The sequence below is a fragment of the Tinamus guttatus genome, unplaced genomic scaffold, assembly GCF_059628265.1.
Source record: "Tinamus guttatus ecotype Peru unplaced genomic scaffold, ASM5962826v1 Tinamus_guttatus_pri_ptg000060l, whole genome shotgun sequence".
Classification (NCBI taxonomy): domain Eukaryota; kingdom Metazoa; phylum Chordata; class Aves; order Tinamiformes; family Tinamidae; genus Tinamus; species Tinamus guttatus.
The window spans coordinates 9280107-9307666 of record NW_028288594.1 but is presented as its reverse complement, the minus strand read 5'-3'; the positions used below and the strand labels follow the sequence as shown (position 1 = coordinate 9307666).

The 27560-nt window shown below is 39.2% G+C and overlaps 2 protein-coding genes across 2 annotated transcripts in view; one reads left to right on the top strand and one right to left on the bottom strand.

The window, feature by feature from the left end:
- SLC49A4 (solute carrier family 49 member 4) overlaps positions 1 to 26953 on the bottom strand; it is a 58150-nt gene extending 31197 nt beyond the window's left edge. Inside the window, exons 1-2 of the mRNA XM_010218553.2 lie at positions 26590 to 26953; positions 11132 to 11225 (exon numbers count right to left, since the gene is read on the bottom strand). Coding sequence (XP_010216855.2) covers positions 11132 to 11225; positions 26590 to 26953 — 458 coding nt within the window. The remainder of the gene's footprint in view (positions 1 to 11131; positions 11226 to 26589) is intronic.
- Positions 26954 to 27135: 182 nt separating this feature from the next.
- Positions 27136 to 27560, top strand: part of HSPBAP1 (HSPB1 associated protein 1) — a 32573-nt gene continuing 32148 nt past the window's right edge. Inside the window, exon 1 of the mRNA XM_088540353.1 lies at positions 27136 to 27172. Coding sequence (XP_088396479.1) covers positions 27136 to 27172 — 37 coding nt within the window. The remainder of the gene's footprint in view (positions 27173 to 27560) is intronic.

The window sequence follows — 27560 nt, the reverse complement described above, 5'->3', positions numbered from 1 at the left end:
CAATAAACTAAAATAGACTAGTTCTAAATAAATAAAAATCATTATCAAAACGATGCTCCAGTATTTTTTCTTCGGAGCTGCAAAATGTGAAGTAATCACTAAAAGGTGAACTCAGGGTTATTCTAAAATCTACTGTACTATGTAGAAACTAAGGTATCTTTGTGTACTTTGGTATTTTCATTCTAATTATCTCACTATAATAAATTATTCCCCTAGTTACCCTAAACTGTTTCAAGGTATCTGCAGAGATACTCTCTATCCCCAGAAATGGCAGCATTTCAGTGGCAAGTTAAAAATCTGAACATATAAATACTTTAACAGGTCTTTTTGCCCCAGAGTGAATTTAACGCTTAAATTATAAAAGTCAGGAAAACTGCGTTACCACAAAATAACCTCTTCAGCTAAGGATTATTAACATCCGTGTTCATTTACACCACTAGAACAACACTGTTCTTAAAACAAATAAATAAATAGCGGAATTTATACACACTACTTTCATGTAGCTACACTCCAGATGTGGATTATTCCTAATCAAATACCACCATTCAGTAAAGCTCTGGAAGTGATCTCAGTAGTAGAAGGAGAAAAACATGTTAATTTTACTGAGCAAAGTAAAGGGGGAAAAAACAGTATTTTAATTCAGAACTTCTATTTAAAAACCTAACTCAAGACAGAAAAGCAATGATTAAAAAAAAAAAAAAAACCTTTATTTCTGCCTCTGTGTAGGACTTTCCTGTCGATGCTCCCATCTGTTTTCTTTCCTGCCCTCGCCAGTCTGGCACGCTGTTTGTTCCGACTGCTTTGCCTTTTTATCTGCATTTCTGGCATCTATCAAACTTGACATTATCATGCAGGGCAGAGTATCTCCTGCCTTCCTACAGCTTAGTCTTTCAAATCTAACTTACTTGGCTTAATAAATACTATTTCCAGAATAAATTGCCACTGGTATAGAGACTGCCTCAAACACCCTTGCATATGATAGCAGTCTAAACCTTATTTTATATCCTGCTCAAGTGTTGGCTTGAATCAAGCTACTTTCTCCTGAGAAAAAGATTATTTGCCTTGCTCCTCTCCATATCCTTAAATCATCTCCCTAGAGGGACAGGAAGAGATATTCAAAATGTGGTTCAGTGCATTTAGTAATGTGCTACTCCGGGAGACATGCAGCAGCCTCTACAGCTGACAGAGAGAAATACGAACGCGGCGTCGCTGGGGCCTTCTGCTGTTTGTCACCACGTCTCCTCTCCACGGAACGAGACTGCAGTCTAACAGCCTAGGAGCGGCCCTGTTATTTCCCCATCTTCTTGCTTCTACCATCCAAAAGGAGGAACGAGAAGAAACAGCAACTGTGTTTTTCCCCACTGCAACTGCAGCTTGATTTTGCACAAGATCTGTCTTCTCCAGGGGAAAAAAAAAAAAAAAACACTGTGCAACAACTTTAGCACAGGCTGAACTCAGACAGAAAAATATTTTAAATACTTTTTACACTAGCAGCAAGATTTTTATCCGTGCTTTATCCACCTCCATTCTGTTTTCATATATATTATTTGTTCAATCACCATCTAATTATTTTCAATATATTAAAATGTAGCAAAGGTCAGAGACTCATTTCAAGAAAAAAAAGTTTTTGCAATCCTGATCCCCAGGCTTATGGATTTGTATATGTTCTGACAGATTTGTAACTTGCACCTGAATATATAAGCTCTCTACAAAAAACAGTATGATTCTGGGGACTGGCACTACATGTTAATTCTAAATATGATATGTCATAGCATCCTAACAACAAGCACATTAAAATTTATATATACACACACAAGTATATAGTTTTATGTTAAAAGAAAAGATCATGTTCTTAAACTGGCCTGTAAGGTGAAAAAAAAGAGGGGGGATGGTGCTGTAATTCATATACACAATAGAAATTAGAGAAAGAAAAGTCTTGTTGCACTACCTCATCTCCTCTTTTTCAAATTTTTGTCAAGTTTTAAATAACTTAAATTATAGGGTTTTCATCACTTCCCTGGGTTATGCCTGCTTTTATTCACTCCCTGCTGTTACATTTGCAATACCATAACAAGCAACTAAAAAAAAAAAAAAAAAAAAAGAGAGAGAGAAAGAGAGGGGTAAATGCTGCAATTACAGTATCACTGAATGAACAGAGTATTAGAGGGAGAGAGAGATTATACAGAAAAAAGGCTTTAGTGATTGATGATAACATTCGACAGTTAAGATTGGAAAGAGCTTCCATTTACAGTCTGCTTTACTTATCTTTTTCTTCCTGTATGGGTTGAAACTTTTCATGCATGGTCACAGTCCCATAAAGGATTTGGATTTGTTGAGCTATTCAAAAGCTGTGTGTTACATAAACACTTTCTCTATGTAAAAAGAGCAGACATTTGGTATTTCTAGCATAGTATGTCTCATGCCCAGGATTAAGAGCCTTAAAAAAAAAAAAAAAAAAAAAAAAAGACTCATTACTTCCCTTTCTTAGGTGGCAAAACAAAGGCAATGGTGGAGGAAATAAGGATTCACCCAAGATGTGACCTTTAACACAACTGATTTTAATACAAAGCTTAAAAAAAAAAAGTCTCCAAAATGCAGTTTAAGCTCTGTTAATTGAGCCTTCTTTGGAAAGGTGAGGAATGGAGAATTCACAGGGGTATTTTAACACTAATTTGCAGAGTGGAAACAGAGTTTGTCAGGTAAAACACTGGAAGAGTGAAGCAGTCAGCCCCAACGTGCAGCTCTAACTCTCTGAACATAAATCTTCCCTGCCAGGCTCTGATGCGCTTCAGGTCAACTGGGAAATTAGGTCTGTTTGGGTCCCTGAAGGGAGAAGGCCTCCTCAAACCTTGTGGAGAGAGGCCTTTTGGTTGGTGTTTGGGCTGTTCCCCACCCTCCCCTGCCCTTTTATTTTTTTCTCCTTTTACCATGCTGCTTCTACAAGCTGCCATGAGAAGTGACAGCTTAGTCGTTATCTGGACTTTTATGGAGATGCAAAGAAAATAATTGGTGAATCAATTTTGCTTCTGTTTGGTAAAGTGTGAGAAGCAAGGAAGCCACCAACAGCGCTTGTCTGCCGATACAGGCAGACAGCACTGTGGTAGGCATCCTACACTGGGAAAAAAAAATAGTAGATTATCTGTTGTTCCTTGCAATTACCTTGGGAAGGGATTTTGGATAAAGCAGTTCACATTTTTTCAGAAATGGATGGCTTGATTTTTCCCTCACATGCTTTTGACGAGTGAAATGTTTTGTCAAAAACGGGATTGTGCAAGTCATGTTAATCTGAAAAACAAGTCACTTCATATAGTGACTAGCAAGCTGTGGGAACCATTGGAAACAAATGAAAGGGGGCTTTGCACTGAAGGATGTTCAAGAACTATTGGATTTAGCCTTACTATATGGCAACAAGGCAAGCAAATACCTCCCACTTCAGGGTGTCTGAACTGTTGCATGATGCAACTTGCTCACCCAGAAAAAGGAATACGAGGACACATGGGCTTAACCAGCTGATAGGTTAGAAAATGTATCGTATCTTGGAGGGAACTGGACCGGTTTTGTTAAGAAGCAATCAAGCTATAGAAATTGAAAAAGCTTCTCTTTTAGCCTCAAAAATAATTACAACAAAAGAACCACTTATTACAAATCAAACATTTTAATACATCTTCTAAAGCAAAGATCAAATTAAGATCTAATTCATAATTTATAGATCATTGCCATGGAGTATATGGCATCACCTAGTACTAAATCCTATCCCACTCATAACCCAAAGCCAGTTCAGGAAGGATCTGTGTCTGGAAAAGGACTGAGAAGTAATATATCACTGGAAAAAGCAATGAATTCATCTATTAAAAATAACTTTCTGAAAGATGAATTTCATGGGAATGCGCTTCCTTTCAATATTTTCATTAAATGATATATTTAGACTACAAAAGCTTTATGGTTTCTGGATATTCATGAATTTAGGCCATTAGCATTTTTAGCTTGTTTTTGATGCATGCAACCACTGATATGTGGAATAATTTAAAGCTGTTTTTCTCCATCAGTGAGAAAAATTATTACAAGCAGAAAGCCTGAGTCACTGCATGGTACATTATCTCCAGCAGTGAAGTAAAAACAACAGAAAAGAAGAACTTCTCTGAACGTACTGTCTACCATTTTCATCAGGAGCTCATCTCCCATTTCACCCACCGCACCTACTACCACGGCCTCCTCAAAATCATTCCGCTAACAGAGCGGAGTTTGCAATAACTGGCATCAGACCCTGGCATCTTTCACAGTTATGGAGTCCTCACGTCCCTTCTCTCACAGTTCAAGAAATCGGCAAACAAACCCACAACATGCTGAAGAGCAGCGAGTTTCAGTGTTAACATTAAGGTAATTGATGAACACAGCTACCAAGAGCCTGCTGAGAGAGGGACAAGGATTCGCAAGGGAAGAAATGGCAACTTCAGGGCAAGGCGCAGAGGCCTGTCACACAAACTGACGGGGAAAGGGGACAGCGCTGGGGCCCCTGGCACCCCAGGTCCCCCCACTGCGCCGTCATCGCAGCCATCAGGTGTTGACAACATTTTGCAATTAAAGCTTTAGCCAAGTTTGAAAGATGAGCGCATATAAACTGAAAGCCCTTTGGGCATTAAGAGCTTTCGTTTTTTCTTCTTTTTAAAAAGCCCACCCATTCCACAAGCCCATTATGAAAAGACGACAGGTTTAAAGCAGCACTAATTCATCAAACGTGAACAGACCTCAAACAAACAGAACTGCTGCACGCACAAAACAAACGATTGCATTATGGACTAATGAGGCAAAACATATTGAAGCCCATTCTCAAGGAATTGCTACGGGAATGCCCTGCAGCCATCTGTCAGGACTGCCCTGGCAGGAGAATTTCAAAGAAATTATTTAGTACAGGATGCATACAAAATGGAGTGGTTTTTTTTTTTTTTTTTTTTTTTTTTTTTTTTTTTTTTAAGTAAAAGAGTGAAATACAGGAGACACAACAAATTAAGGAATAATAAGGGATGAATAAAATCCAGATTAGTGCTCCCACACAGCTTAACATAGGATCAGTGAAAGAGTGAGAGGATATTTTGATTACTGCGCAGCAACTTTGATATGTATTCAATTAGTATTAGTTCTTTTTAAATAAGAGAAATTACCCAACAGAATAAGAGTCACAAGACATGACTATGTCAAAGAACTCAAGATGATTAAAAAAAAAAAAAGTTAAATGCTTTCTACAGTTGAAAAATACAGCTCTTACCAGAGCAGGCGCTGAAAATCCCACAAAAGATGTAAATTATCTTTCTTTACAATATAGGCTTATCATAGCAGAGGCCTTAGAGAAATATTGCCCATTAATACTACTGCAACACCAAGCCCTTTGTAGGATTATAGAGATCCTTTAAAACATCTATTGAATTAACCACTCCAAACATTTTTACAGATTTTTAGTCCCTGTAATTGGCTATTTCAACGGGTCTGCTAAGGCAGCAGTTAGCACCCTCCTTGGGCACAGTGGATGACACTGTGGCTGCCAGAGCAGAAAGCCTGCACAAGAGCAAGAGGAAAGAGTAGTTGTCACTCCTGCTTCTGCTAGGGTTGTTTCAGCTGAAGGAGAAGCTGAAGTGGCTGCCAGCTAAACGGAAGCGCTGATTAGGGTCTGCCTTGTACCCCACGACACACAACTTGCGCAGTGACAGGCAGCAGCACTGCGTAGCCAGAAGGACACTTAACCACCCACCGAATCCACTGCTGTGTTGGAGAGCAGGACAAAAATCACCGCCACTTAGGAACGGCTTAGAGAAATCTCTCTCCTAAAACAGCAACTTTGAAACACAGGTTTAAAAAAAAATTCAGAAAGGTTAATCTGATATAGATAATAAAAAATAAACTAAGCTACAGGGCTTTAGAGACTAAGCATTTGCCATGAGAATTTACCTGTGAACGACTCGTCTCTTTTTTCACCTACCATTAACCTCTTTATCGATATTATTCATTTGCCAAACTGGGCACTAACCAGGCTCGGCCTTCCCCCAGCACTGTAGCCAGAGCACACACCAGCAGATGACATTAGCACCCAGCAAGGGCCACATCTCGAAAATTTCTTCATTCACTTACTGAACTACATCATAAAAGTGGGTAAGTTTATTCATGTTTTTTTCACTCCCAGAGCCAAGTTTTGGATTAAATAGCTTTTTCATTTTTCTTCCCCAGAGAGTTAGAGTGCACAACATGCATCATCCTGTCTATTTATTTATTTATATCTAGACTCTCCTACCATCTTCTACTAAGCAACTCTTTTTATTCTCTGAACATTTTAATCACTGTTCTTCACACCAGTTCTCGTTTGGAGTATTCTCTTGAGCACAGACAATCATACGTGCATTCAGTGTGGCCAGGGAGTATAACTGCCCTAACATTTCCTTTTTTTACTGGAATTACCTCTGAGGCTCCCTCTCGCATTTTTCATGGTGGCTCATGGTCATTCTAGAATTAGAAAATAATGACATGAACCCAGGTCATCTTATTTTATGTCACAACCACAAATGGTAGATATTCTTTAAGGCTCTGGGGATGAAAAGGGAACATTTGGAACTATTAAAGAATATGTCCAACTATAACATAAGCAATAATGCTAGAATATTTGATATAAACTGGGTTGCAACTAGCTAATAGAAACACAATGGACTAAAGAGACAGTAAGAGAATATAAGCAAACAAGATACAGGAAAACACTAACATCAACATAGGAGCAGGCCAAAAAATTAAAAGTCCTTAGAGGTAGTATTATGAAAGAAAAAGCCCCATACAGATACTACCAATTACCAGAGTCTCCCCATAACAGACACTGTGTACATGAAAACTGACAGTGAAAACTGCTCCAGCTTCCACCATCATACTCTAACTTTGCAGCAAATGTTTTAAATGAAAATTTCTGAAAAGGAACGCTCCTTGCTAGCACAACCGAAGGTCCTCACAGTAATAAATACTTATCCATTGTGAAATCTCAAGTAAAGGCCAAACCTTACCAACCCACAGCATACAAGGTCCTAATAAACTGCTTAATTACTATATTCAATGACAAATGACAAATTAGGTTACATCACTTACTTCCATGTCTTTAATTACTCTGTCTTTAAAACATTTTAAGAAGTCTTGCATCATGTGATCAGACTGAAATTCCACAGACTTGTGGCTAGGAACTAATTTCATCACTTCTTTCTTTCTTAGTACAAGTTACTGGCAGATCTAGTACAGCCTTTTGACTAGATCTGCTATTTTTCAACCATATGAGAGTCCTAGAGGTTGTCCTGTTAAACTACACCTACATGGAATACAATATAAATGCGAAGTAGTATGGGAGGGTCTAATTATGTTTATAAAAAGTTCACCTCCTAAATACTGTTAATATTCAGGATATAAAGCATTGTAACAGAGTTATTAAATCAGTGAGAAGATGATATTATGCTGCAGTATAAACCTATGGAGCACTTGCAGCATGAATAATGTGTAGAGTCAGCTCCCTACAGCCTAAAAAGTGCAGGAACCGAAAAAGCCTGAGAATGGCATCAAACCATAACTGAGGAAGGAAAAGGTTTCTCTGTGAAGAATGACCAGAAGGCTGTAAAGACCCCACACCAGGGAAATGACAAAGCTGTATAAAACCTTGAGCGACTTGGAGAACATTAATAGATTGCTTACTGTCTCCTCCAAGCAGTGGGCATGAAATTAGATTTGCAGGTGACATTTACAAGAAACAAAAAGGATTTGGTTCTTCACCCAACAAAGCTTCGAGCAGAGGAGACTCCCTGATGCTGTAGAGGCTACAAGTTTTATAGATCTTTGCAGTCACAATTTAAACCCAACCAAGAGGTAGTAAATGCGAAGATGCTAACCTCTGATCACGAATACCTCAACCACCAAGAGCATAAGTCTAAAAGTGTATTCTGGGGAAAGATCAGGATATGTTTGCTCCGCTGTTACCATTTTCCATATGCATGAAGTATTGGCCAGTTCATTGCCATGCTCTTGTAGCATTCAGAAAAGAAAAGAAGGCACAAGCCTAGAAATTGTATAATTTGATAGTCTTTTATGTTCTGTATGTTTTACATTAACTATGAATTTAAAAGCTAGGTGTGGCCAATGAGGTGCACAGAGGCTTTCATAACACTTAAGAAGGCATGTTCTTCGAGTTCTTCATACACGCTGCACACTCGTAAGAAAGTATTCAATGAAATGAAATCAGGGTTAAGGCTGGGGTTTAACCCATGGCTGAAGGAACTGGAAAAGGCCAGAACAGGGGCTAAGAATGCATTTGGATATTACTGGTCTGTGTATGATAAAGAATATAGTGCAATGAGGACTAAATGTCAGTGTTAACAGTCATTTCCTCAGCTTTGTGACTGCTCTGACAGGCAATGGACCTTAGTATCTATCCTTAATGTTAAGTTACAAGAGCTTATTTGAGCTTTTTTTCCCCCTCTCGCAGAGTAGAAGAAACTGAAACTGACAAATGTCATGATGAGCTTTTTTTAATTTTATGTATCTTAACACTTACCAAGTTTCCCATGGAAATTCTCCAATATATTACTCAGATTATAATTCATTACAAAACATGCAAAAGTATCTGAAGGCATTCCAGTTATGCCAGCTTCTGAACTATTTGAAAACTAGTTTGTGTGTGATCTTGTCCATTTGACTGACTCACTAATGTTCAAATGGTCATATTAATGCACATACACATTTGGAGTTTAGGGCTCGGCCTGCTGTTTCTAACTCATAAAGTAATAGTACTTCTCAAAAATATTTTATTTGGAACGATGCTCCATATAACTGACACAAACTGGCAGGTAGTTCTAGCCCTCAAAACAACACAGCTTACCTGGTATAACCCTGCACAGTACAAGCAGCTATTTACAATGTCTCAAGAAATCTTCACCAAAAAGCATACCCCAGCTTCACACACCTACAATTAATTACTGTAGGGTTTTTTTTTTTTTTTTTTTTTTTTTAAATCAAACCATGTAAAAGACCAAACTACTTCCTGAGGTAAGAGTTGCAACTCTTGAAAAATCTCTCAGTTTTTTTTACAGTAAAGTTAACAATTTTATCAATTTGAGCTGCAGATAGTATACATTTTCACAGCATGAATAAATAAGTAACCTTTTTCCATCAGGATTTTACTCGAGTGCCTTTTTTGCCTCTGTGGTTTTCAATGAAAGGTATGTCATCAAATTTCATACATCTCAGACTTTATACTACCCTTAGTCTGTCTTTCTGCAGTTAAAGAAAGGATTATTTGAATGTTTCTCTATAAGCATTTGTTTCTCGCTTCTCCCAGGTCTCTTCACTGCAGTTATACTGGAAATTCTTCTTTAAAGGCAATCAGACTACATGGAAACTCTTCTTCACTCCTCAAATCATACCTCACATCTAAAATTCTTTTTTGAGAAATTCTCTGCTTTTGCAGTCTTAATCCTCACCTTAGTAAAGTCTAGGGAAGCACACGTCTTTTAGTATAAACAAGGCTAAATCAGAAAGGCTACATAAGACACCACATCTCACTGCAGTTAAACCACATGTGCCATTATATATACACACACACACACATATATATATATAAAACTAAGATTGGTCAGAAGTAACAGAGTGGATACTGAGCATCCTTTAACAGGGCACAAAACGGGGACACTTTAAAAGGACACTTTAATGGTAAGTTTTCACCTTAGACAGAAAGGATCATTTTAAATGGTAGTAATAATATGGTCAATTCAACCTCCCTGCTCACAAAGTTCTTGAGCAATGTTTGGAAATGGGCAACACTGTTGGCAACTAACACCTGGAGCCTCTTGGGCTTTCTTACATACTCACTTAGCATCCGAGAACTGAAATTACATTTGCCTCATTCTCCATGCTGCATATAGTTCACTAAGCTAGTCATTACATTTCACACCAAGTATTTTCTTTCTTATCTTAAAGGCTTCCAAGGTGATTTTCAGTAGAAGCCATCCCAAGGAAGATTAAAAAAAGAAAGAAAAAAGGAAAAAAAGAGGAACTTGAAGACTAAGTAATACAAATACTATCTGGAAGCTGACTAGACTTCAAGAAGAAAATTAACACCTTTTTCACTGTTATCTTCTACTGAAGAATTCGAAGCCAGTAAGTATCTTCAATTCACAGCAAAACAAATGGTCCTGCTACCAATACAGTAGAGTGGAGAAAAGCTAGGCATGAAATAGACAACCTGTTTTCTAGAGAAAAAAAAAATCTTTTCTAAAAAAACATGCAGAAAAACATTTCAAAATAAGATATTTGTTAATGTGTACAAATAACAGAAGGGTAACTAGTGAGAAATTAGCATTGCTATTGATTTTGAAAAAACAGGAACATGTAATAAAGATATTGTATTTCTCCCTCCTGTTGGTGTAAGAGACAACATAAAAGTACATAAACAGCAACTAATTCACATTCCCCAACCGACTCCTGTACTTACTGAGTACTCCTATAGGTTCAGCATATGCTGACTGGACAATTAAATTGTTTGGATTGGGGTTTCTAAGAAGGAGTCTAGTTTCTATTGACAACTCTTAAATTGTGCATGCACAAAAGATGTCTGTTTCTGCCACGAAGAGGGTACAGTACTACTTTGGAATATGGACTGGAATAGACCATATGAAGAGAATCATTTTGTGTAAATTCATCTGTCTCACTGTACAATCTCATATAGCCAATATGAAAAACATGAGCTAATTATTCAACATTTGCATACAAATTACATATTTGGGGATTTTGTGGAATGGTTCCCTGTGTGATCCTGTGCCAGTTCTGAGCCTCTCTAAGTCTCTGTTTCCTTGTTTGCAAAACATATTAATTTTAGTTATGCATGATGGGGTGGAGACTTGATTAACTCAAGTTTGCAAAGAACTTTCAGATCTACAGAATCTATGTAAAGAACGACTTTAAATAAATAAAAAAATAAAAGCAAAGCAGCATTTAAATCCACTTGCAAGCAGAAAGTGTTCTGTGAATCAGCTTCAAACAGAACAAAATTGTATGAACATCATTTTGCAGAAGATCATATTTACAGTAAGGATAAAATATGTACAGTAAAAATAACTTATCCACTTACTTCTTCCTTATTTCTAGGTCTGAAACTGGAACACATCGTAGGCCAGCTCCCAATACCATCAGGGATGATGTTAATAACACAGTTACTCTCAGACCTAGGATGAAAAACAACAGTATTTTACACATTAAGCCAGCAATAGAGCAAAAACCATAGTCTAAATATATACATTTACATGCAGCATCACATAGTTCTCCATCTCTAATCAAAAACACTTCAGTACTGTCATGAAGTACAAGTATATAGTGAAAGCCTGTGTTATCTTCTGTGCCTTCCACTTCAGGATTACAGAGGCTTACACATTTGGCATACTGCTCCACAGGATTGTACCCAAAAGCCCAGAGACACTCTTGGAAATGAAAAGTGATGTTAGAAGCATCATAAATGGTACAATATTTCCTTTAGAATCATAAGTGCCAGGGAACATCCTCTGCTGTGTGACATGAATTCTGGTTACAACCAAAGAGCTGGACCTGTATGTTTTATTTTCCAACCACTTCATCAGCGCACATACAAAACTGTTACCATTTTCTTTTGTAATGCTGACACACAGTTCATCTTGAAGTAGTAACTATTTATTCAGTGGAAGAAATGCACATATTTTTTGTAGACCTTGCAATTAAACATTTTTGCTGCACTCAGCTCAAGATGTCAGAGACTGTAAACACAATACATTAGAAAAAAGCTGCAGTTGACCAATTCTATAAAAATGCATTTTCCTCATATTGTAGTTCTGGACCAAGAAGCACTTAGATCAGGAAGAACTTTATTTCAGGGCTATAATTTCATTTGCCAGCAGTTTACTTGCCAGGATGTTTCCATCTCCAGGAGGTAGACAGAAAACAGTCACAACTGAGGGATTTAACCTCCAGAGTCTTACAGAACAAGGTAATCAAATATATATCAATTAAAAATCACTGCTATAATCTGCCTCTCTTAAAAATAGAAAGAAATTCACAACAACAAATGCTGAAAATAAAGGGCTTCCAAATTCTTAGCAGAATAAAAGAATTAAACAACAAGAAATACAAAGAGGTATTTCTTACATTTACATGAAACTCTAGTAATTATCCAAAACACAGTAACTACCCCAAAACCACATTTAGACAACTGGCTGAGTAAACCCACATAACAAACAAGCCAGAAGTTCTGCTCAGGCTTGCTCATCAGCTCTGCACTTAACCAGCACACATTGCTGTTAAACTGGATTTTCAAGTGTTCCTGTTCAAACAGCCCTAACTCACATGTTCATCACGTGGCTCAAAAACCTGTTTTTGTTCTTCATGTTTTCTGTGTAACTGTGTGAGCTTTTACAGCACACTTCCACCTGTATTGCCCAAATACCTCGCAAAATGTTAAGTAATGTTTTGAAGGGGAGGGTAATAATTTGCATTGGGATTGCATATGTGATGTTGTTTATACCGTTTTCCCCCTTGAAATGATTCTTCATTAGCACTACTCTTACACAGTGAGAATTCATACAATTAGCGTTTTTATTGGTGGAAAGTCAAATGCAAGCCTTAACTGGAAAATCTGAAGTCTTTTATTTGTAAGTGCTGCTGCAATGTTTCCAGGAAGCTGTAAGCTATGCCCTCACCTTCTTATTCTTCATGTAGACCAGGTGCTCTCTAAATTATGTTTCAGAAAATGTATCATGTTCTGCCTTTTAGGAGATACGAGGAAAAGGAAAGACAACTCAGAAATTCCTGGCTACATGACATAACAAGACACAGCTCAGATGCAAACCCAGGGTATACAAGTAATTAGTACTACAGGAATATTTAGGTTTAACCATCACAGGACACTTGAGAGGCATTTCCAGGTCATAAACTCCCATTTGATTTTTTATTTTTAAATCAATACAAAGTTTTAATTTAAATGCTCATAAACTTTCATTAAAACACACAATTCAGTAAAAGAACAAATGAATGTCAAAACTTTCCACCAGCCCTGTTTCTTGGCTAATCTTTAATGTCAATCTTACAAGTCAGGCAAGGTAAGTCATTATTTTAAAATAATCAGCGAGAATCTTGCAATCAAGCTATTTTCCATTTTTCTAAACATTCTTTGAAGCCTTCATCTTGAAGGCCACACACTGCACAGTGCCACTTTTAAGTGTTTTGATTGCATAGATGATTTTTGTTTGCATGTTAAGGGAAAACAAAAGGCCAACACACCTAAAAATTCCTTCGGTTAAATCAGCACATTAAAAACCATGACACCAGATTGGAAACACATATTAGATATCATTTTCCTTGTTAATTCCATGACTTCTCTCCCTCTGAGCACCGCCTCTTTTCTTTTTTCTTTACTTTTCAACTTTCTGAATCTATTTTCCTTTTCATCATTGCTAAAAATCAGTATATCTGTAATAATTATTTTATAGTTATTCAAATATTTTTGCTTTGAACTTTGCAGTGGATGTTAAAAGGAATTAAAAGTCTTATATTACACAAACACATACAAAGTAGCATTTTGAATTGTTATGCATCATGAGGCCGATAAACAAAAGTTATCAACCAAGTCCAAAGAAGCACGTGATGCTTTAGCAAGAAATTATATCTCTATTTTAAAAGCAATTCGCACAGCCAAGATTTTGAACAGATCACATCAGCTTTGCTAGTTTTAAAAAACAACCAGCAACTGATCCGGAGGGAGGCACTATATTCATATATCAAAACTCCCAGACATTTTCCAGTTTTTTACCCTCTCCTATCAGAGTTTTCTGGCAAGCAGATGGAAAGGGATAATTGAAATGGATTTTCTGCCAATGCAGGAAGTTTCCTATTCTTCAGAGTCTTTCCTGCTGGCTGCTCATGCCCAGCTTGCGCTTGCTGGAGATTTTGGGGACACCCCCCAGGTTCACTATACAAACTGTGCCCGTGTCCTCAGTGGGCAAACAGCACCAGTGGAAATAGAGAAGTCCAAGCCAGAAGCAGAAATTCTGAGTTAGTGATAAAAAGAGATATTAAATATAATTTATGAAGCCAATAATCAATATTGTTTAACGGTTTAATTCCTCCTGAGGCTAATCATAGAATCAAAATGGTTGGAAAAGACCTTCAAGATCAAGTTTAACCGTAAACCCTTCAACACCCTGCCTGCCAAACCATGTCCCCAAGCGCCTTATCTACACTTTTCTTCAACACTGCCAGGGACGGTGATTCCACCACTTCCCTGAGCAGCCTGTTCCAATGCTTGACTACTCTTTCCATGTAGAAATTATTCCTAATGTCTAACCATATTGTATTAGTGGCAGTAATACAATATGCCAGTATTGTATTAACTGATTTACTTGGTAAATCAGTAACTGATTTGCTACGCCTAGTTTAATAAAATGCTTAATAAAAAACACCGTGCAACTAGAATAAACTTCTCATTCCAGCTTATTATACATGATCGGTTTATCATTCATAAAAAGGATGATGTTTACAAAGGAAATAGTTATTGGTACATCCTTTAGGAAGTGTGACCATTTCTTCCTTCACTGCAGTGATGAAACATCACAAGAAGTGTGAATGAGACCGTAGGAGACAAATCCTCAGTCAGAGAGTTTTCACCATCCCTTCTGCCAGAGGGAAGGCTTTAGGATGTAGCCCACCAATGCGACAACCAGAAGTCAACTTCCCACCTCTCTTGAACAGCAGTATTTAAGAGTTTTATCTCTTTCAGGTGCAGACATTAAAAGCAGGCCACAGGAATACAAAAATACAACAACGCTCTAGTTAAAAGCAAATTATGCCAACTCAGCACATCTGCAGTTTTTATAGGGCAGGCAGGAAACAAGAATCATCCCTTATGACAATGAACTCCAAACATTTTAATAGCACTAAACTACCAAAATGCCATCCTGACTACAGTATCACAATCCTCTCTTGATGCATGATCATCAAGAAGTAAGGTACACAGCAATTTCAATGGCAATTCCAATAATTTACTGTTAAATTGTGCTTTATACTCCCATTTAAAACAGATCCAGCTTCCAAATATTGATTTTTCTTTTGCCTTCAAGAAAAAAAAAAAAAAAAAAAAAGAACACACACCAACACCTAGGATCTTGGACTTTCCTTTCTGTGAAATTAACATACAATAAATTGCCTTTACCATTCATTTCAATAAACTAGGCACAAAGCTCCAAGTCTTTCATGACTTTTTCAGTTCTGGAATTGTTTTTGTGCATCCAAACACAGCTCTCACTGTGTTTGGGTTAAAGTACCCTTTTTAAGCTAGAAAGATTTCTTTCTTGGAGTCTCCATTTTGTAGGAAGGGCAGGTTTTTCTTCCTTTTTCATATATGGCTTTACATTTAGCCATATTCAAACAGAAGTTTGATGAAATAGATCACCATTATTAGGCAATCTTGAATGTGCTGCATGACCACCCCAGTTTTATCATTTTCCACTACTCCAGAATTTTTTTAAATGTAGTTTTAATAAAATTATACAAATATCCACTCCATTTATTATCACAAAATCAGTTATTCTTGTTATGATTTTAAAAACCGCTACTCTGCTACTAAATACAGTGAAGAAAATGTCTGTCACGCTTTTATTTTGCCAAACTCTTCCTTACTTCTTATTAAAAATGGTAAGCAGCAGTTCTTTTTTCCAAAAGAAAGATCATTGAGCCAATCAATATAATTCTCAAAAGACCCTTTTCACAACTTTAAACAGATTTCACAGCCGAGATGGGGTTGCAATCTTGCTATTAGCACGTGGAAAAAAAGAAAAAAAGCTTGAAAAAAATCAGTATGTCAGGTCTCCCTTGGATTCCACAAAAGCCTTTGATTGCAGAGGAGAATAAATTGTGTTTGGAAGCTCAATGGAAAATAAACAGCTTCAAGAATAGCATCAGCTATACCTGCAAGTAACAAAACCTGGTTACCAGATAGAGAAACTGGGCAAGAGATAACAAACTAACAGGTCATATATAGCTGATGGGGGAGAAGAAAAAAATTATATATATATTTATCTACATTCTATCAAAATAAGAACAATGTCATAGGTTGGAGTTAAGGCCCAAACTTCCTCGATCACCTCTTTCTCTGGATACCTAATTAAACTTAAACCAATTGTTTTCCATCCATTTCCGTGACTCTGTGAGACACTATCAAAAGAGCATCTGAATTTCAGTTTACAAGGTTTAAAACTTGAGCATTTTTTTAAATTGAAAAATAAAACATCTTCCTATTGACTTCATTTAAACATTCTGCAAGACAGGTGATAGCATCTTTCTGGTACCATGTAGTGAGAACCAAGCTCTATCACGCAGGACCTCTTCAAAATAAATTAGACCCAAACCAATGTTTACTCTCTTCTCTAAGTGCAAGTTGGCCTGTTCCTGTACAGATGCTACAAAATAGCCCAGCTCCACTTGCTCAGGGCAGGATGCACATGGCAAGGACGGATTCTATTCAACTCTGTTGTGCCAGGTCCTACCTAGTAGCTAGAATGGCCTGTCCAGGCAAAACAAACACATTTTGAGAGTTTTTAAATACTTATCAGAGATAACGCTCTTCAGGATCAATCATGGCATTTGGAGGGGAACAAGTGCTCTTCACAATTTCTTACAGAATAGGTAGCCAGGCAACATTCAGGCTGCCAAAAGGAGTTTGAGATTTTCTGTAAATTTATATTTGTGAAATTTATATTTGAGAGAACAAATAAAACATCTTCAAATAAAAGAGCTTCTATAGTTAGTATAGAACTTCTAATCAAGGTCAGAAAGAACTAGGCAATATTCTTGAGCTGTAATCACCAAAGACATGGGCTAATCCACAGGGAAGTCCCGGTCAAATATGGAACAAAGACTGTGGCCAGAGTGAAGAACAGACCTAAAGATAAAGTTATTTTTGCTACTAGCACTCATACCAACAAAGCAAGACTGTGTTCAAAACAGAAAATTGGAGCTCCACTACTGGTCACCACCTGCATCCTTTCCAGGATAATTCTCAAAATATAAAAAACATATTTTACCTGCATAAATGTTTTCAGGTGGTCACTTATAGGGACATCATTCCTTATATGAGGTTGGGCAAGAATCTTGTAGAAGATTCCATCAAAAGGAAAGTTTCAAAATACAGAATTTGGCAAGTATTTCAGAGAAAAACTGTCATCTGGAGGGAAATGACTGTCTAACAACTAAAACTAATTTGGAAGACACTAGGAACAGATAATCATGAGAAACAAAGCTCAGTGTAAAGCAGTTGACAACTATGAAAAACACGAAGCAACCTCACTAATCTTGAACTGCTTCATCTTTATCTATATCCTCATTATGGAGCTAAAATATGTATGTATTTACTATCTAATGACATAGTTCAGTCTTGAATTCTATTATAAATACCTCTTTCCTTGCCTTACAACATTTTATCAAGTTCTTGTTTTTCAGCTGGCACGAGATATAGGTGTTTGGCTGTACCTGGTGCAAGGGAGAACAACAGATATCACAATCATGGCAAGAAGACATAGGCTGCTTTTCTCTCATTTGCATCAATAAGGTCAAGCTCCACAATAATGCGATCAGTCGACCCTCTCTTTTTTAACACTATCTCAGCATATTAAGCAACCACATAAATAATCCCTAAAGAGAAGATGTCAAGAAGGCACTGATTAATTCTCCAGCTCCCTAGTCCTCTAAGCTCTGCTGTATAACACTGAGTGATCCAAGTTCTTATATGGCATCTTACACAATTAGCTTCTTTAACAGGGATCCTGTCAGGGTCAGACTACACTATATCCAAATTCTAAATATCATATTATGCAGTACCTCCAAATTTTATTACTGTAAATAGAGAAAGTTGTTCTTGATTTTAACAACTGAAGAGACTTAATCTGAGGTTGAAGGTATATATTCTACAAGTATTGAAATTTCCTTCCATTTGTCAGCTAAGGATTTTGTGGGATCCTAATAGTTCAATGCCACCAATTGAAAAATAAATGGCAAAGATCCAGGCCGAAAATTTGGAGTGCACGTTTCCACAAATGTAAATTCTATTTATCATTCCAGAGACTGCCTTCTTCCATGGACCAAAAGGCACCAAGCTGAATAGCATCACCATCTTTTAGAAACACTTTTAACCTCTTTACTAAATTACAGTTTAAAATAAAAGTTTACCCATGCTCCTTAGTTTCAAAGGAGGTCAATTATTTCAGCAGTTTATTGATGCTATCTGTTTTACTACAGACTGTCTCCATTTTATTTGCAGCTAATCCAAGTGCAGTGAAACTCCCTTAATTGTTATATAGCACCTCCGAGAGGAGACAGCCTGGGGCAGTAGGACACACCTTATGAAACTAGGTAGGTTATTTCTGCTTCTCTTTCCCCAGTTTCCCTTCCGCCTTCTTCATTCAGGACATAAGTTTAGAAATGGGAACTGGCCAAATGGCATCTTTACCTCACTTGGATTCAATTCAGTGCTGAGATGCAATTAAAAAAAAAAAAAAAAAAAAAAAAAAACCACCACACACACAAGCACAAAAGATGTTCTTTTCTTCCTTGAGGTATCTGATTTCCACTCTCAACCCTGATATTTACTGACATGTAAATTTGCCATGATTTGGGCAAATTATTTAATTCATCTTTGTCACTTTAAAAAAATAAAAAAAAATACATAAAGATAATTGGCCCCAAAAATGAGCATATGTAGGAGAGATATAAACATACACTCAGACTAACTCATGAAAATAGCTGATAATGTAGTTGGATGAGCAAACTTTCTTTCTTGCTTGGAAACTAAACCATGGATGCTCATTAACAAGTCCAGAGGAAGCACAAGACGACAAGCCTTAATTAGAATTCTTACGGTTATATTTCCAGGCAACTTCTGGAAACCCGGGCTCCTTACAGTACTGAACAGGGGAGCCAAAAGATTTGTCATTTCTTTTCCCACTCATTTCAAGGCCTGCCGATTGCACAGCAGGCTTAATTACCATACAGCCAACTTCAGACCCTTACCTGTGGCGACTAAGGAAAAAACAAACTCTTGTGTGCACATCCCTCAGGGAAGATGCTCCATCATTATCCCAGTGCCACTTGCCCACACCACCCACTGGTGAATGAAATTCCTCATTTCAAGAAATACAGAGGCATTTGCTTTGCCACAGCAGAGTAGCAAGAAGCAGCCATGCAGCAAGGGCTAGCAGCAACACCAAATACCACTTTTTTGGGACACTAAGAACAAAGATTCTCCTTTTTACTATCCCTGCTGCGAGTCTGGGAAGAGCAGCCGTAACAGTGTTGTCAATGAACCACCCATGCACATCTTGTGACTTTTAGGAAAGGTCACTGGACTTAGCTTTTAACTTTCATGTGTGCAAGTGCCTTTCAGTTCCTCTGGAACTACTGCCACAGTTCAGATTAAGATAGTCCTAAATAGATAAAGTCATTACATTTTTTTACAAGACTCTGATGTGGTTAAACAATTAAAACTTAATACCTCTGCCTTTCTCAAACATTCAGTCATCAAAAATAATGAAATAATAGTAATAAAAAGATTTCTCAATGCAGTTGTATTTGAGGTATTGCATTCCAAAAAACCATCAGAAGATTTTCCAAAAAGCAGAAGACATTTCACTTTCAAGACACACTGTTCCCTCACATTGAGTCATGCTGATTTCCAGCTTTAGAAAGGGGAAGAATCCCAAAACCTTTCTCTACTACAAATCTGCCCGAGAAAGCTGAATTTGTAGCTTTTGAGGAAGTTGGAGCACTGATCACAAGCTCCTGCAAGACAACGTGCTGGAGTTACAGCACTGCTAGAGAGCCACATGCACATGAGAAGCATTAAAAAATAAAAATGTGATCAGAAGGGATGGAATGGTTTGGAGTGTCACCACTTCTGCATTTATGCCTCCTGGGTCAGGACTTGTCCTCTGCCTCATCCCTTTAACTCACTCTGCCTACCTCTTCCTATCAATCCAAGAGCCTTTTTCACCTCTAGTCTTGGTTCCTTCTTCTCAAAGCTTTTCAAATCCAGTCTCCTCCTCAAGTGCAAGAGGGAAGTCAGAGTGCAAGGTATGCAAGCCACAACAGCAAGGGGACGCAGATGAGGCAGGTGAGGAGAAGAAGCATCTGGCCTAGGTAGTATTTGGTGCAAGAGAGGTTCTGAAAGGGAGTTAAAAGATGAATGTATTTAAAAGGGCAAATGTTCATACATTATTTCCTTGGTAATAGTAGGGCAACCTCTGTATTCAACTTCTAAGGGCTGCTGTTGACCTAATACCCTCCTGGCAGGAGCTGTGTTCTGAGCCAGTTCTGGGATGCCTGCATGCTTGAATACAGCTGGTGTTGGCAGATGCATAACAGAAGTAATCATATTTTATGCTGGTAAATAGTTTCTCTGTTTATCAATTTGTCCACATCAAGGTATAGCAAATTACATACCCAATGCTCAATGCACATGCATGTTCAATGCACCAAAGCAAGAGTCCACAGCCATTTCTACCCTCATGAGCTACCTGATGTTAGGATTTTGTTTTCTATTGTTTCAAACTCAGAGCAGCTTCCTGATACTCTTCACTGTGGGGCTTTGAAAACAGTTGTCCTCACAACACTGCAGCAGCTGCAGAGAAGCAAGAAAACGTGGGAGCTGCTCAAATGGTGGCAGTGCGGAGAGAAAAGTCTGTGGAAACACAGTACAAAGCAGCATTTGGGGGTGATGCCACCTTCAACAGAAAGAGCTATTTCCAGCAGAAGGTGTCTGTCTACAGCCCGACTGAGGGGAAAGCACCAGCATGGCCCATCAGGAGGCACGGGAAGCACTGCTAACACTCCAGCTAGTACTGCAGGGATGAATCACAGTGGCATCAAGTTAATACAACTCATCAGATCCTAATTAAACCACTCCACGGCGCTAATCACTCTGTGCATCTCAAGTGGTCTTTTGCAGCAGTCTGACTCTGGTGAGGGTGGGCCAATCAATGCTCTAATGAGTCCTCACTTCCATTCCACAAGCCCCGCAAATACTCCATGGGCTTCCACTGCAGCTACTATACAAACACACACAATTAAGCAACAAAAGCCAAGTTTGTTTCAGTCTTCCTTTCTCCTGATGGTGTAGAGGAAAGGCATGGCTATACTCACACATGCTAACTGATCAAAATAAGATTGTTATTAATCCAAGCCAATCAAATATCTGTTCTAGAGGGATTTGCCTATATTCAGCTATTTAATTGCTTCTTTCATCTCTCCATGGGAAAAGCAGTTCTCCACATCATCTCTTTCAAAACCTGTTAATTTAGGAAAATTAGTCCCTTTGACAAAGTTTGATAAGTTTGGATCAGGATCATTTACAAGGCAAGGAAACATGTATTTTCATAGCATTTAGTAAAATATCTCCCCAGGATGAGAAAAAACAGTCTGGGATAAGAGATATTTTCCTTCAAAACTCCTTTGCATTTGGTTGCAATACATTAATCACTTGCCTTCTCACCACGCAAATACAGCTTTCACTTCAAATAAGGCAGAACACGGTCTTTCTCATTTTACCAAAGCACTAAGTTCACTTTTACCTTGCGTTAAATCCAAAAGAGCCTTCTGAAGCTGCTGCTGTTGCAGTTAATAAGACCCTTGCCATTAATATAAGTTCTACTGAGTAAAACCAGTTTCACATGATAGAAGTACACTTTGTAATCTGAGGATATTTCAGTCAAGATCCAGAACACTTTGTTTTCTTCACTGGCTCCTTGCCATTCTACCCACATTTTCATTTCTGTAAGTTTTCCCACAGATATTTCTCTCCTGTAGATTGTACTAACCCACCAGCCCTGTAACGCTTGAATATACTTTCTCTAGTTGAAGTTTGTAAGTCCTTTTAGCTTAATCTTCCCAAGTTACAGCCTTACAACCTGACACCTACTTTATCCTAGGAATTTTCAGTTGTGACTCATGCTTAAACTTGACCTATGAACTACCAAATTGCTTATTGTGAAATATCAGCCTTATCTCTTGCAGTAATGCATCTAAGAAAAGTCTGTTTGAGCTCGTGACAAACAGGAGATGAACATGTGTTTCTTAGCCACAAGATGAAAACCCTTAAGACTTTTAAGGCCAGTGATTTGTATATTTATGTACCTGCTAATTAAAAAAATAATAATAAAAAGTGCTTGTGAGACTTGGGACACTACAGTGATATGAATAATTCTAATAAAAAAATCAGTATACTGCTGTAGTATTACTATAGAAAATATTTTACACTGTATCAGCACTGAACTTACCAGTAATTAGATCTGCTGCAATTTTTCTAAGTTGTTAGCAACATGCACCAATTTATATTTACTACTATAAGGCTCAAGAGCCTGAATAACAGGTAAGGACCTTGAGAGGCCAAGCACAACAGAAACACCAAACAGAAGGAAAATCTTCCCCAGCTGTTGGATTCACATTACCGGCTATATCTCCACTGGCTTTTGAAACAATCTCCTATTTCTGGCTCCTCTCTGTACTCACCTTCATGTCGCTTAAAGAAACAAAACAAAAACATTCCACAAACACTTCTTAGATGGATATGTAATACAGGGAGAGAACAAGATGAGCTCAAGCCTTTCTCTTCATCTCCCAGGGACCTTAAACTTGAATTTAAATGGTCCAAAGGTTGCAAGAAATGAAGATCAGTGTTCCCATAATTGTAGCACACACTGACAATTCGGAAGCTTGAACTATGAAATCTGCTTTACAGAAGTCTACTTGTCCACCGGGTGTAGCTTATCCAGTACACAGAACAGTAACTAAGGCATTCTTATATTGGTAAGGCCCAATTTAGTGCTCATATGTTCAATATTCATGACTATTTTGTCAGACTGCATTAAAAGATTTAACTTCACAATTCCCTTGTGAAAGAGAGAAGTACCGAATGTTTTATTGAGAAGGAATATGAGGCTCTGACAAGTTAAATGATTCAACAGATAGCAATGAAATCAAGAGTTTGCTATTCAGGAAAGGTATAGCTATTCATACAAATAAAAACATGCACAATTTCAATAGATGCGTCAATCTCAGCTAAAAAATGAAAGCTATGTGAGCAGTGAACTTTTTCTCTCTACACTGTAATTTAATCGCTAGGATAACAATGCTGTGTTAAATTTAATTTTAGTAAAATAAAGTGCCTAAGAATGTTTACACAATCCACATAAGTGTATATCACTTCACAAAAAAAAGAGGTCAATAAAAAGAAATAGATTAAATTTTACTTTTATGAGCAATATGTCAAATTTCTTCAAACTCATTATAGAATAAAACTGCACTCACTATACTCCAAAAGTTAATGTAAAAACATCATTATCATATAGTATTTCTTTCTTCACTGCCTTATCTTGATTATATGGATCATAATGAAGACTGACACTCTGTATTACTTCTACAGCTTGTATTGTGGCTATGAATTTTACCTTAAAAAAGGCAAGAGAGGACCAAATCCATAAAAGTTTTTTTCACTTATTCCAGTAGGAGTTAAGATGTATAAACATGCTAACAGATCTTTATGTATATATTTACAGTTCCCATGAAACACAACACTGAAGGCACAAAACATTCATAAACACTGGCAGATCACATGACAAATCATAGCTAATTTTAATCATGTAAACAAGGGTCCATTCAATGGCTCGCTGAAGTCAGAGGGAAGTTTGCCATTTAATTTCAGTCTTACTGAATCTCTAAAAGATAATTAATTACCTTTTAAAAATGGGACTCTATTTCATTGCTAAAATAAAATACACTAGATAACTCCACTGCACGCTCCATCCTTTGACCTTTCGTCACCAACAAACCAATCTATCACCACACAGAAAGCACCTATAACTCTACTTACACAAAAGGCTTTTCAGATGTTTTTGAAGAGGCAAAATGGCAAATTATACCTGCTCAAATCTAATACCTCGGTTTCAAGAAATACACAGCACTGTCCATGATTAGAAAATGTTATGGATAAAAAAAAAGTACCTTTAGCCAAAGGAGAAAAGCAAGAATGGGGAGAGATTCATTCCCAAGGGGGAAGATGCATGTCTTCTGGACAGTCTTTTCCTCCCAGTCTCCAGCTACATTACCTGTGCCTACTCCAAACAGGCCTCTGCAAAAATTCTCAGAAATAGGTTTGACAGTCTGGGAGGGGAAAGGTCACCAAAAGCAAAGAAAGCATTCTAGGTTTGAGAACAAGCTGTTATTTCCAATTCCTGGATCCCTTATAGGTGGAACTAAGGATCAGCTAATTGCGGCTTATTCAGCACATCATTTACTAAAAATAAACACTCCTATCCTCTCTTCTCAGAGGACACCACCCTTCTCTGAGAAACTGTGTTGCAATGAAGCAGGCAGTCCCAGTAATGCTTCTTACAACCTGATCAGGAGATTATTCAAGTGCCTATTCATGAATATTCAGCTTTTAAACTTGTATTTCATTAAAAGAAGAGGAAAAAAAAGTTAACACCTGTAAGCAGCTCTGGAAGAAGTGAGCACACACACGGTACAACCAAAGATTGGTACAGAATCAAATTTATCTTTCAAACTATATGCTACAATCAAACAACCAAAGGAAGGAACTCAATCTGAACTTCTGTAGCTGACAACTGACAGCTATGTATCAATACCAACTGGATACACGTTATTTATTCATAAAAATACAGGACTATCTAAAACAGAATCTCCTCTCAAGTTCTGACATGTGTCATTTACAGGGTCATACTTCTGATACCTCACAGGTTTGAGCTGCTGACATTTCAGACAGTTTTCCCTTGACAGATTCCTTACCAGCTAAGCTAACTCCAATGCCTGATGCATGAAACCAGAGAATAAATTGTGTAGTTTCTCCTCATTTTTTTTTTGGTACGGAGAATAAAATTCAACAAAAGTGCGAGCACATGATGTACTGCTCTTGCAAGATCGCACCCAGCTGCACTTACAGCTTCAAAGAACCACAGTCACCCTCCTCAAGAGGCACATTGCTCCAAAGAGCAGATCCGTCTCCCCAACGCGCTTCCAAACACATGGACCTGAGCACCACAAGAGCGTCCTGCAACAGCAGGAGGCTCTTTCTGCAAGACAGAAACCAAAGGGACAAGACTCATCCACTACTTGCTAATGAGAACCATAAGGTTCACTTGAGGTGAGGTTAAGGTTCAAAACAAGCTATCTGTGAGATTAAGATACCCACCACCACCACCATTACTCATATCATAGAAGCAAAACACATTTCTTCTAGAAAGTAATACCAAGAAGCCCTTTTGTGAGGGAATGTGTTGAAAAACTCAGAATCAACTTCACAGAAAATGAAGATACAAAAATACAGACTTAGTTTTGCAAGCAGAAGTTAAAATTTAATATTATTTCCTTTGTAACACAGAGTCATTGCCACACTGTGCAAAACAAAATCGCCAGAGTTACAGCTTACTTTTTAATTTTAAGGTGATTAACAGGACTATTATAGAGCAGTCTAGACAGAAATTGCTGACTTAAGACTAAATTGCTTGAAAGCAGCCTGGCTCTCTAGGCACCATGGAGTCATTTGGAGAACATATCTGCAGTCCAATGGGTTTTATTCCCCCCAGTGTCTCTTCAGTTATATGAAAAGCAATTGCACTGCTTCAAAACACATGCCTTTTAAACAACTCCTCCTGCCTTCCTTCACTTACCCCCTTTCACACTGCATAAAAGAGTTATTAATTCCTAAATAAATGGAAAGAGTAGCACTTAACACCAAGATGCACGAGGATATTTAGACTCCTATCTTCTGTTTAGAGGGCCAGTTTAAACAGGAGTGAGAAAAGCCAAACAATTCTGTGGATTTAGGCCCAAAAGCTCAAGCCTACAAACAAGCACTTTTATCTCACAGGTGCAGTCCCCAGAGCGACCACTCGCACACTGAGCAGGCCTCAGTGAAGGTCTCCCAGCATGATCGCCAGGAATACACTACAAAAAGCTACTAACCCCAATGTAAATTAGAAAATTCTCCTTCATTCGTCTTCTGGGAGAGGAGAAAAAAAAAAAAAAAAAAAAAAAAAAAAAAAAAAAAAAAGCCCTGACAGCACAACTTCTGGGTTCACATTGGTTATCTCTGCTTCCTCATAGCACACAACAAAACTCAAACCAATTTGCTGCCCACTTGGTTTTTGAGGACCGAATGTCTTTCCCTGACGTGGCTGCCACTCCCAGCACTGCCATTACTTGACCCCAACCTCAAAATGAACGTTCGTCCTTGAAACGTTTAGCAGAAACCCCAACACTGCTAACACAGATGGCCCTGGGGAGAGATGCTTGGGCAGAGGCACCAGAAGGAAGATCTTTCCTCATGGAGGCCACCTAGGCACAAGCATGGAGAAGCTGGAGAAGAGGCCATGGTGCAGTGGGGGACTTCTCACCTCTAGTCATGCTGCTGTGACACTGCACAAGGCCACCATCACCACCATGATCACCACCACCTGAGCGCCAGGTGCCCTCAGGAGTCCCCACGCTGCCCCTGGCCCCGCTCACCCTTCTTGTCCATGAGCCACATGAAGAAGAAGCAGGGTGCGAAGCCGATGGGCCCCCAGAAGACGAGCAGGGCGATGTCCCAGCTGCTGAAGCCGAAGGCCAGGCGGGCCGAGTTCTGGATGGGCCCCCAGCTGTTCCACACGAGGCCCTGCGCGAAGCCCAGCACCGAGAAGAGCAGCAGCACCAGCCAGCGCCGCGCGTAGACGCGGCCCGCGGCGGGCGCCAGCCGCCGCACCGGCACCACCGGCACCGCCGGCCCGGCCGCCGCTCCCCGCGGCTGCTGCTGCTGCTGCGGCCGCCGCTGCGGCGGGGCCGGCGGCAGCAGCGGCTGCCGCTCCTCGGCGCGGCTCCAGCCCGAGCCCATCTGCGGGGCGCCGGGCGCAGCGAGCGACGCCGCTGCCGGAGCGCCGAGCGCGGCCCAGCCGCATGCGCCGTGGCGCCGGCCGCCGCCTCCTCCTTCCTCCGCCGCCGCCGCGGGAGGCGGGACGGGCGGCAGCGGCAGGAAGGCGCCGGGCTCCGCGGGGCAGGGCCGCGCGCGGCGCCCGCATGGCCGGGCCCGCCGGCCGCCGCCCGCCCGCCACGGGTAGGTCCCCGCGCCCCCACCCGCCATGTCCGGCCCGGCCCCGCGCCCCGCTCGGCGCGGGCAGGAGAGCGGGGTCGGGGCCTGCCCGCTCCCGGCTCCCCTGCCTTCCCCTCCCGCAGCGGCCCCGCAAGGATTTGGGGGCTGCTCGGGCCTCTTAGAAACTCCCTCCCCTTAAAAAGGTGGAAATTTGTGTTCCTGTCGTTATGTTGCCTGTTTACATCCACGCGTGTGGCAGCTCGTGCCAAGAAACACCAATTTCAGCTTGGCAGAGTGGAGATCCATCCCGGCTGTCATTTGCAAAAGTAAACAAAGTGGGAAAATACTTTTTCAGAGACATTTCCAATCAACAGCAGTGATCTAGGTGTTTCTTGATGATTCCAGTAACACA